At 50.4% G+C, this 11,400-nt stretch overlaps 4 protein-coding genes across 4 annotated transcripts; 2 read left to right on the top strand and 2 right to left on the bottom strand.

The window, feature by feature from the left end:
• Positions 1-30: 30 nt before the first annotated feature.
• T310_8292 (uncharacterized protein) lies at positions 31-405 on the bottom strand (the record flags this gene model as incomplete). Its single annotated transcript, XM_013468928.1, has 1 exon — positions 31-405. A coding segment is annotated over one exon (375 nt), but the record flags the coding sequence as incomplete, so codon positions are not given.
• Positions 406-1,056: 651 nt separating this feature from the next.
• Positions 1,057-2,396, top strand: T310_8291 (uncharacterized protein; the record flags this gene model as incomplete). The annotated part of the gene is made up of 2 exons (XM_013468927.1): positions 1,057-1,225; positions 1,441-2,396. 2 exons carry the CDS (start codon positions 1,057-1,059, stop codon positions 2,394-2,396), a joined length of 1,125 nt encoding a protein of 374 aa, XP_013324381.1.
• A 957-nt stretch (positions 2,397-3,353) lies between these two features.
• Positions 3,354-6,636, top strand: T310_8290 (uncharacterized protein; the record flags this gene model as incomplete). The annotated part of the gene is made up of 5 exons (XM_013468926.1): positions 3,354-6,064; positions 6,108-6,125; positions 6,237-6,244; positions 6,302-6,363; positions 6,397-6,636. The coding sequence occupies 5 exons, from the start codon at positions 3,354-3,356 to the stop codon at positions 6,634-6,636; spliced, it is 3,039 nt and encodes a 1,012-aa protein (XP_013324380.1).
• A 745-nt stretch (positions 6,637-7,381) lies between these two features.
• Positions 7,382-9,898, bottom strand: T310_8289 (Carboxylesterase; the record flags this gene model as incomplete). Its single annotated transcript, XM_013468925.1, has 6 exons — positions 7,382-7,596; positions 7,708-7,711; positions 7,896-8,897; positions 9,023-9,454; positions 9,538-9,674; positions 9,766-9,898. The coding sequence occupies 6 exons, from the start codon at positions 9,896-9,898 to the stop codon at positions 7,382-7,384; spliced, it is 1,923 nt and encodes a 640-aa protein (XP_013324379.1).
• Between the last annotated feature and the right edge of the window lie 1,502 nt (positions 9,899-11,400).

The following is an 11,400-nucleotide window of genomic DNA, read 5'->3' as shown; positions in this document are numbered from 1 at the left end:
AATAATAATCGACAATAATAACTCTTACTTGTACTCCGCCTCGTCCCATCGGGAGGCCGCGGGGGCCAACTCCCGGTGCTGCCTTGGCAGCAGGCCTCCAGTTGTCTGCACATAGTACTCTTGTTTCTTCTCGTCACCATGCACGAACGTCTCGAACTCGGACCGTGCTTCGTTTTCTTGTTCTTTATACTCAGCCTTGCACAGCGTTTTCGAAAGCTGGTGCCTCTTGTATTCTTCGTAATCTTCTCTCTGTTCTCCCTCCCAAGTTCTTGGAGGATTTCTCCCATATGCTTGTTTACGAGCTCTCACGTGGTCCCGTTGGCTGTGCATTGGAGGGGGAACTTCTTTCAAAAAGTCTTCCAGCGACCGGCTGCGCCGACGCTGTTGGTACAGATGATTGTCCATGACGGTTCTTGGAAGATAAGCAAGGAGGTTGTTTTTAGCGATTGAACGAATCTCGAAAAAGAAAGGAAGACAGAAGCTGTGTGCGTATCACTATCATTCAAGTCCGGGTAGAGTGTAAGTCGCCGTTCTTTTCCATGTTGGATGAGGTCGTAGAGGTCAATCAGTGATAGGATTATGTGTTGAAGATAGAACATCAGGGACCTGCCGTCAATTCACCCTGAACCGTCTGTATGGAGGGGCGCATTGGTGCTACGCTGAACATCAGTCACGAAATCACCCGGGGGCCAACCAATCAATGGGTCTGTGGAGTGACTGGTGACTTGAATTCAGCACTCGCAGCAAGTTGTGAGTCGCTCGGAAAGTGACTGCTTGGTTTCCTCAATAGAACAGCACAGAAGATTCTGGGCCAGCGTGCCCAAGTCCACGGGCGAATTCGATGCGGATCGCGTCGAAAGCCACTGCGTAAACGGTGCTTCGCGCTAGTCAGGCCTGGGACATCTGCTCGCCCGCCTGACAGAGCAGTTCCCTTCCCTCTCAGACACGCCTTACAATTCATCCATCGCCAAATCACCCACCGCGGCACCACGATTCTCCAATATGGGGTCCTGTTTGCTTCTCGAAGATCTTCCGACAGAGCTTCAGGCCCTCATTATGAGGCAAGCTCCGACGATCGAGTCGTTCTACTGCCTCATACGTGCCTCACCTTGTTATTACCGAGCATTCTTGTTCATGAAAGAAGACATTCTCTCCCATCTGGCCCGCCGAATCTTCCATCCCAGTGTGATGTCAGATGCCCTCGCAGTGGTAGAAGCAACCAAAAGTATGGAGCGCCGACCAACTCGAGCGCTCCTCATGTCTTTTTCTTGAGAGACTAGAGCGCCGCAACTTGGAAGAGGTGCTCTCAGTCAAGAGGCTGCCTCTGTCTACTTCTATTTCATTATGCCAGCTTCATCGAACCATCAACTTTTTCATCGACGACTACATCACCCAGACAGCAGCCTTCTTAGACACTCAGTTCTACTGGACCTCATCCAGCAACATCGGAAGAAGGCCGCAGCAACAAGGACATTGTTCATTCAGAAGAAGAGATTAGTCCGGCCTTCGACGATCCTCTCTCAGCTGCCGAAATAGCACGGCTCCAACGAGCATTCTGTCGGCTTGAACTTTTCGGTTGCTTGTTCTACAACGACATCGAAAATCATGCCATTCTCAGCCCTCAGGAACAGTCCGATATGTTTCTCGCCAATTTCCCATACTGGCAGGTTGAGGAAATAGCATGTATCCGTGATTACCTCATCCGCCGACTGTGCGGACCGTTCGATCAGGTCGAAAACTATTGGGTGGAATCAAAGCTCAAAGAAGGTCTCGATATGGCTGATCGGTGGCAATATGAATTTGCCATAGATGTGTCTTTCTTCGGAAGGGATAACAAAGAAAAACAAATCGATACCATGGAATATTTTCTCTTAATTGGTCTGGAAACGCTTCGACGCATCTTTTCAGCAACAGGAGCAGAACTGTATGATCTTGTGTATTCCTATTCTGCAGACGGGCCATTATACACTCTCAATTCCGCTCTCAAAGAGCCTCCGAAGCGTACCCACGAGCACTTCCGGCTGGGGTTCGACTGGAGAAACAGTGCGGTGTTGTCACGTTGCGATCGAGATGATCCCGATTGTCCGAATGAAGGTTGGCTGTGGGCGAGTCACTATCGTCCTACATGGAGATACGCTGAGGATCGCAAGAAAGGCCTGGGAGATTGGGGTTATGTGTTCTGGGACTGCCCAGGACTGGAAGCGTGGGGAGTGCTTGATAAAGAGTGGGTGTCATTTTGCCCACCCCTATCTTCTAACGAGATGAATGCGCTAAGCATCTTAATTTTCAGTCCAGATGAACTGGCAGAGTATAGATTCGACGAGGACGCGAGGGCAGAACAGATCACCGCCGACGAGCGCCTGTGCAGGTTACTGTACTTCCCGCTCGTGCAATAGATACCAGAGACGAACGGGACCTGGCGTCTTTGGTTCAATTATCAACAAGATGCTCGCTGCGTGCCGATTGGGTAGAGGTGTGATTCCTCGGGCAATACACCTACCGCAACTGTGACAGCGAGGAGATGCACTTGATCATTTGTCTTACGATTATGGTCATTAAATGAACAAAAATCGGCCTGTCCATTGACCACAGGGTAACGAATCCCTTGTTAAAAGCTTCAATCTGATTCTTTTTTAATACTTGTTTTTCTTCTTCTTGGGACTAAAAAAAGAAGTTCAGCATTCTTTTCATTCACTTCTCTTTCCCTCGTTTTGTCTTTTTTTTTTTGGACATTTTTTTTGGACATTTGAAAACACAAAGTTGAGCTTTGTTTCTACACAGGAATCAGATTCGAATACGATAACTACATGACCGACAGAAACAGGAAAACTGTATTATCTACCTTTTCAACAATTAGTTGCCAAAACAGCCAGGCTTAATACGTCTGCAGGTGATAAGGTTCATCCGGATCTCAAACATCCTTTGAGATCTCCATGCGCAGGTACAGTGCGCTGCTCCAGCTGATTATTATGGTTTATTTCCTTTTTTACCTAATACAGATGTTGTGCACCTACAAAGCAACAGTCTGTCTCGATTATGATTGGGTGACAGATTAATTAGCGAGATAACCTAGAAACACAATTTCAGAGTTATTATAACCAATCCAGTTAGATTGTGTCCCGAATACGATGATCAAGGGGGTGGCTGGATCTGCAGTGCTTTTGTTGCCTGGCTAGTTCGGCGTCTGATCTCAGGCAACACAAGTGCTGCCTTCTCCGGGCTCCACAGAGATCTCGTATTGGCAAGCGTAAATACTGCAAAATGTCCACCCGTTTACTTACAATGTATCGGGTGAAAGTACGCATATTAATTACTCTATTCTCATCGTTCGACCTAGCTTGCTGTATTGCATCATGTCTTCGCCAACGTCCATCCTCTCCCAGACCCTCCAGTCCATCACCCTCACCAAGATCCGGGAACTGGAGAAGCAGCGCAACACATACGAGACGCGCAAAAACCAAATCCTTGCTGACGCAGATCGCTGCGACAGCCAGCGCGATCGGTTGGCGCTGCTCCTGTCTGGCGTCAACGAGCTACTGTACTCCTCCTCTTCATCCAAGGACCCCACCATCTCGAACATTGAGCGTTGGCTGGACCAATCTCGCTATGATACATCCATCCCCAAGCATCTTCTTCAGTCCTTTGAGGAGCAGTTGCGCGCCAAACTGGCGATCCAGAGCAGAAAGCTCACCTTGGCCGATCTGTACTCTCGTCTGCTGACCGAGTGGATGAACCCGCCTGCCCTATCTGTTTCCAGTCAATCAGAGGAAGACTCGTTTGAGCTTGTGGAGCGCCAGAAGCAACGACTCCAGGAGCTGTGCGACCAGTTTGAGGCCGTCGTCTTCGAGCCGCTCGAGACAGACGAGGCTGAGATCCACGAGTTCATGCGCTCGCTTTTCCCTGATGCGGAGAGTATCAAGGCTCTCGAGAATCTTCGAAAGAAGATAAACGATGAGAGCACTTCCATCCTGACGGAGGAAGCGCCGTTCACGGAGGACTCCCTTACAAAGTGCATCAAGGGACTGCTGACCGAGAATATCCTCAGCGACGAGAAGCAGGCCATCCTGCGCGACTTCCTGCAGAATAAGGTCGCGCTGGCAGAGATTGCTGATGTCCTCAATATGCGATATGCCGACATCAAAAATTGGGACTGGCATGCTGGCGACAAAGGCATCCCCGTCATACCTCGGCAGCAGCTGAACGGGAAATACCGCATCTGGATGGACGAAGATGTGCTCCAGACCATCTTTGTGCAGTACATCGGTATCCGCCTGTGCATGCTACTCAAGGCGGTTCTGAGGGGATTTATCAACGATGAGTCGGTCTGGAATTGGGCCAGCGGGGCTCGAATGACACAGGGCGACATTGATAGACGCAGGTATTACCTCGCGACTAGCTGGAAATCGAGCGCAAATGTCGAAGCCGAGCGGAAGGAAAGCTACATCTCTACATTCTTCCTCTCTCAGCTGCCCACCACAGAGAGTTCGCTGTATGAATCGGGTGGCGGATACGACAATGACGACGGCGACGACGACGACGACGACGACGACGACGACGATGATAATGGTAATCCCAAAAGCAATGGGTCGACAAGTATCAAACAGAAACTTCTGCGCAAGCTCGCCACTGAGGTTCTCCTCCATCGTCATCTCCGCGGCGAAGTGGCGGTCGTGCAGTCAGACTTGAAGTGGTACGCGACCGGTCTTCCTCACAGCACCATTTTCGCCGTGATGCGCTTCGTGGGTTTCCCGGAGGAGTGGATCCAGTTCTTCAAGAAGTACCTTGAATCTCCGTTGAACATGGACCGTTCTTCGGACGACAGAGTGCCCGTCGGACCCCGGATTCGCAAGCGGGGAGTTCCTATGGCTCACTCTTCCGAGAAGTTTCTCGGTGAACTGGTCCTCTTTGTTCTGGATCTCGCTGTCAACAGAGAAACCGGCATGCTCTTGTACCGTCTACACGACGACCTCTGGCTCTGTGGCGAGCCGAAGAAATGTGCGCGAGCGTGGGAGGTGATGCACCGATTTGCGCGGGTCATGGGACTAGAATACAACCAGAGCAAGACGGGATCTGTCTACCTGACAAAAGACAAGAGGGACTCGAAGGTCGTCTCAGTTCTGCCCAAAGGCCCTGTGACGATTGGGTTTCTGACGCTGGACGCCGAGTCCGGCGAATGGACCATCGACCACGCCCAAGTGGACGCGCATGTGCAGCAGCTGCAAAAGCAGCTGAATGCGTGCGACAGCGTGCTCTCGTGGGTGCGGACGTGGAACAGCTGCATCGGCCGGTTCTTCAGCCACACGTTCGGCGAGCCGGCCTTCTGCTTCGGGCGTCGCCATGTGGACGCCATTCTCGAGACATACGAGCGGATGCAGCGCACCCTCTTTGGCGGCTACGGTACCACCGTCACTGAGCACCTGCGACGCATGATCCGCTCGCGCTTCGACGGCGTCTCCGACGACGACATCCCGGACGCCTTCTTCTTCCTACCCGAGGAACTGGGCGGCCTGGGCCTGCGCAACCCGTTCGTGCCGCTGTTCCTCGTGCGCAACAATCTTGACAAGGAGAAAAGCCCCGAAGAGCGACTGGCAGACTTCCTCGCGCGCGAACGCGAAGCATACCAGACGAAGAAGAAGCAGTTCGACGAGCTCTCCGAGTCAGCCCGTCGGCGGCGCTTCATGGCCTTCTTCCCGAACGAAGACATCCACAAGGCCAGAGACGTCGACCCGGACACCTTCATGTCCCTTGATGAATTCTCCCGCTTCCGCGAATCCGTCAGCCAGGATCTGCACAGCCTCTACCTGTCGCTGATGAGCATGCCGCCGACAGAGGACATTCATCTGACGCGGGAGGTGCGGCACGCGCTGGACCAGCTCAAGTCGACGACGGGGCAGATCGCCACCGCGAAGAAGATGATGGCTAGCGCGACCAAGTGGATTTTGCAGATGTACGCGGGGGAGATGTTCGAGCGCTGCGGCGGGCTGAGTCTCGTCGAGAAGAGGTACTTGCCCACGGGGGTGTTGGCCATGATGCGCGGGAAGAAGGTTACGTGGCAGATGGTTCTGTAAGCCCTATCGACTATGATGTATGTATGTACATATGTCCAGTATGGATATATCTGCATGGTAATACATTATAGTTACGTTGAAATATGAAATCCATGGGACAAAGGAAGAAAGAAAGATATTCTAGCCATAATTAGGGCTAGAAAAGGGGTTTATATAAAGAGTAAAAAGTACTATTTGTATGTACATACAGTACATGGTAACTAATTTTACCTTGTGGTTACAATAATATACAGATTTTACTTTTGGCCATTTCACAGAGAAATTGGACTGGTCCTCGCAGCCTATCGGGGAACACGTTAGTCAGCCTAACCCCTGTATACGGGCGTAGTTAGCCAAAAATCAAGAAGACACCTTTTCACAACCTGTGGGCCGGCCTAAGAGATTGAGCGACAAGATAGCTTTTGCGGTGTCATCTGCGTCTGGAAGAATTCCAGAGGCTGCAGCGGATCAGCATACACTGTCTGAAGATTCCACTCGGAGGAAGCAACGCACCAAACCAGCGATTCCTGAATTGTTCTCTAGGTGGGTCTCCAGGAAGTCTGCAATTTTGGAGTGGTCAGGAATATAAGATACAGAAGTAGATGTTACGGACCAACAAACCGCAGTGCAACGTGGAAATGCGGCACAGCAGAAGAAAACCCCGCAGGGACAAGGAAATAAGGCACACACCTCGCGAAGCGTCCAGGAGGAAATTGGCAAGACGAACAAGGGGACGACGGAATATTAAAGGGCGTTCCTTACCATCATGTATCTACTCTTATTCGCGCTGAATAATAATCCCTTACTTCGTTGTCTAAGGGGTCGAACTAAGGTAGCTTGAGTAGGCGTGCCTCTTGTTTTTTTTTCCGCAGCGAATCTATACCGTGGGTACCATTATAATACCTCATCGACAGGTTGAGATACGGGGAACAGTCCCAGGAAGTGTGATCATTTCATCATATATCCTTCGAAACGACCAACCCAGGAGACAACGCACAACTAAGTTGACAATAGATTCGGTCATTAGAGATCTTTAACCTGTTGTTACAGATTGTGCCGCCAGGAATCTCACACACAACGAGTCTGTATGGACCTCATCGCACATGTGTCCAGAATGTGGTATCGGACTCTTCTCGATTAGTGAAAGCTAGAGGATCAATATCCATGAATGTACTGTACAGTACATATGGACGCCTAATTTCTCGGCTGCCCCCCTCTCGCCCTAAAACTATCCCTTTTGCCCCCCAACCTACTTTTTGCCTTTTTTTTTGGGAATAACCCAGTATTTTTTTACGGTAATGCATTGTTTTCTTTGAAAACTGGCATGTTCATTACTATAAGACATCCCTGAACCATAGGAAGAACCCCCCTGTGAGCCCTACAAGGGAACCCTTGTGGAAAGAACCCCTCGCCGCAGGCTTCCTGACAGGCAAGTTTGTCAACAACCAGCACGAAGGCACCCGCTTCAGAGACGACAACCCTCTCGGCAAGGCGGCGCAGAAACTGTTCAGTGCAGAGCAGTCAGTTGTGACAATATTACTATTCTTAACTATTTCTATGTAGCATTTTATATTTATTTCTTTTTTTTTTATTATTCTTTTTCTTTCTCTTTCCCAGTGTTTCATCTCCTCGTATATTATATATATTACTAGCTACTTACTACCCTAGATTATTAGTTTAAATTCTATTCATTCATACTCATTTTACCTATCCGAGGATTTGAGAGCTTTACATCTTACGTCTCACTGCTACCTCCTACTTCAAAAGATACAGTACATCCTGCCAGAATCGACACCGCTCTGGCAATAGTTTGATGATTCCGCTCTCATCATCTTGCACAGGACGTACAAAATTGCTTCCTAGGTTCTGGACCGTCAACGTCAAACCCGGACCCGTCTTTGCCTCTGCCGGCGGAAAGAAAGGTAATCCAGGCCCGTTTGGTTGGCCCGTCTCCGCGAATCGCGTAATGTAACGCTGCAGCAGCTCTGCCACGGTCGTGTTAACCGTGTTGACCCCTTCGACCTGTCCGAAGTCGTAGAAGGTATACGACAAGTCGGCGCCGTGGACGGCGGGCGGGACGGAGAATTCATATGCGTACGTCGGCGTCACGAAGCTCGCCTGGTCCATGAAGCGCGCGTTGCACACAACGGTGGCGTCCGCAAAGGTCAGGTTGTTCCGCTCCGTCTGGTTGGTGTAGCCCTGGGAGCCGTCGAAGACCGGCGGGTACAGTTCCTGGGTGATGGTCTTCAAGGCAGCGGGATTCTGAGCCAGAGGCGTGATGAGGGATTTCAGGTAGGCTTCATAGGATGCTTCATCTGTGACTAAACTGTTGGGCACGAAGCGAGAGCCCTCATCCCGATTGTGGCCCGTGAGTACGGAAATGTTCCGATTAAAGCGCTGCTGTTGAAATAGCTTACCCGGTAGGTCGGGAACGTAGTTGCCGTCAGGAACAATGCCTGGAAATAAGTCGATCAGCGAGTGGCTAGAAATTCTGACGAAGAAAGTAAAATTACCAAAGGTAAAAGTTCCAAAGGGTCGCGAATTCCCCACGAGAAGCGCATTCAGCTTCTGCAGATCGGCCGACGACATGTTGCGGAGTGCGGCGAGCGAAGAGACGTTTCCAAAGCTGAGGATCGCTTCGACGTGAGAGTTTGGAGATGGATAGGTCGGCAGCCGGAAAGGGCTTTGCGCAATGGCGCCTTGAAACGGAGAAGGTCCTTTGGCACCCCCGTACGCGGTGATATGGGCTTCAACAGAGGTGGCACCGGCTGACTCACCGGGGATGGTCACCTTGGCAGGATCGCCACCGAAGAGATGGATGTGTTTCTGGACCCATTCGAGGGCAAAGCGCTGGTCCAGCAAGCCCGCGTTTGGGTGTTACCCCATCGCCATGCATCCATCCCTTAACTTGTCAGCGCTATCTATAGTCATAGAGAGAGAGAGCTTGATGCAGATGAAATCCTGGCAGAACTCACAAAAAGACCGAGACGGTAGTTTATCGACACGAGAATCACTCCCTGGCTGCCGGATTGCTGGCTCCGCGTCACCAGGCCATGGCCTTGCCCGCTGGCGTCTTTCCAGCCGACGACAAAGACGCCGCCAGGAATCCACACGAGGACGGGCGCACGACTCGTCTGACGTGTTTCCCAGATTCCTTGGGGCACTAACACATCGAGGAACAGGCAATCTTCCGACGTGCGCGGATCGACGGGTGGAATGTCGTCGGCGGTGAATGGCGAGACAGCGCCTGTAGTGAGCCACTTGGGATAAGCTTGGGGGCAGATGACGCCGCTTGCGTTTTGAACTGCAGTGCGGTTTACCGGCGGGGGAGCTGGAGCATTGAAGCGCAAAGGCCCGAGGGGTGCGGCGGCGAAGCGGATGTTTCCGAAGGTAACGAGGGTGTCGTTCTGGAAGGAGATTCTTGTCAGTCTCGAGTTGGCAGTAACAGGGCGCAGATGCCTTGTTAAATAGATGGGTATGCAGAGCTTACAACCACGCAGCCCTGGTTCAGTTGATAGCCAAGGTCCACAATGTAGGAAGAGTTGGACGGATTCGAGAACCACCAGGAAGTGATCAGAGGCGTGAATATTGCAAAGAGTGCGACAGCAACTGCAAGAATGGTGAAGACTGAGAATAAAACATGTTTATTAGCACATTAATCACAAGGGGAGATCGAAAACAATGCAGTCATGATCCCTCAAACAAATATAGTCCATACTGGAAACTATGTAAGGAGATGACATAGTAGTGGCTGTGGAGTGTGGACACTTGATGTTGTAAATAGTGACTGACAGGGTTACCGTACTATACAAAGCGGGAATGTATTTAGAAAAGCAAGCAAAGGCAGGCATAGAATAACCTGCCTTTATTATAGCTCTAGTTCATTAGATTCCGGACGCCCCTTCCTCTCCCTCTCGTGTTGCGCGTAAGCTGCAACCTAGACTTGCCATCTTTCTAAACCTCTACTATGCCATCATGAACCCAAATACAGTTCTATAGAGCTAGGTCCCTATATACAGGCAAAATCATTCGCTATTATAAGGCTAGGCTAGGTTTATATTAAATCACCAAGGATTTATTCTTTTGCAAAGTATAGTTTAATATTAATATTATAACCCAAGATATAGCTTATATAAAAAGAAAAACCTTACTATAAACTAGCTAGCCTAAAACACTTGCAAAAGGGACTAACAGATAATTTTTTAGTCCATTTATCAAAATCTAAAGGTAGACTGGCCGCATGGACAGGAAATTCCAGGTAATGCGGTGCCCTAGTATGTTATCTAGATCTGCCGTCGTCTTGTGGGGAAGCCTAAGTCCAGCAGCTCACCTCGTCGATAAGTGACAGATATAATAATACTATTATTAGTACAGGTACTAAGGCTATAAAGTCCTTGATGAGCTATCTACCTTTGCTAGCTTTAATGCTGTTTTTAGTTAGAATTTGCTACATCGTGGCTATTTTAACTTTATTTATGAAGCCTATATGGTCCTATTCTACGGAGCACGTTTTAAAGCTATATAAACCTAGCAATTAGATGTATTGTTAGCTTTGGAAGGAGGTAGCTGTTAGTAAATGCATTCCTAGTCGATGCAGCCTTCAGGGCTGTCAAGCTGTATCGCCAATTCAGCTGGTCACGTGAGGGCTACTTCCCTATCGACCTCTCATCCGCCCAATGATCCCCGGTCAGGTGACTCGGTCCTCCGTAAAGCGTCTGGATGGAAAGGTCTCTGGTCCAGCAGTATTTGCGGAGTGGGACAGCTGTTGTTATTATTATCATTATCAGTCTGGATTCACGTCGGGCGGTTTTAGGCATCTGCCCCATCGTCCGAACGGGTCCCCGCCTTCTTTTTCGCCCACGTCAGAGCTTTCTCCACTGCTGAACCACTCTCTCATTCACCGCAATCCTGTGGTGAAGGTCTCTGTTTACTCCTCCATCTCAAATCAGACGGAACCAGCTGCCATGCCAGTCTGAATGTCGCACCATGACGACTGCTGCCACCACAACCGCCTGATCCGTCTGCTGTAGCGCCTCGCCTTGCCGTCACAATCACAACGGCGCCGGATCCGACCACTGAGCCGCCGCGTCTTGCAGCTCTTAGGCGCCAGCGTGTGCGCCCCACGTCATTCCATCCAACCCGAAACCGCCCATCCCAACCTCCCTGCGCGTTTCGACCATCGAGCCTGATTTAGAAAACGAAGCCTGACACGTGCTCTCGACTGGCACACGGCCTCGGGCGCCATGTCCGCGAAGCTTCGAAACATCCTCAGCAACCGTGATTTGGAGCGAGAACGAGCAACAACAAAATCCCCCAGGCTCAAAGATCGTGACAAAACACGGGACGGAACCAA

The sequence above is a fragment of the Rasamsonia emersonii genome (genome assembly GCF_000968595.1).
Source record: "Rasamsonia emersonii CBS 393.64 chromosome Unknown ctg1118621760702, whole genome shotgun sequence".
Lineage (NCBI taxonomy): Eukaryota > Fungi > Ascomycota > Eurotiomycetes > Eurotiales > Trichocomaceae > Rasamsonia > Rasamsonia emersonii.
This window is presented reverse-complemented; position numbering and strand designations above follow the sequence as displayed.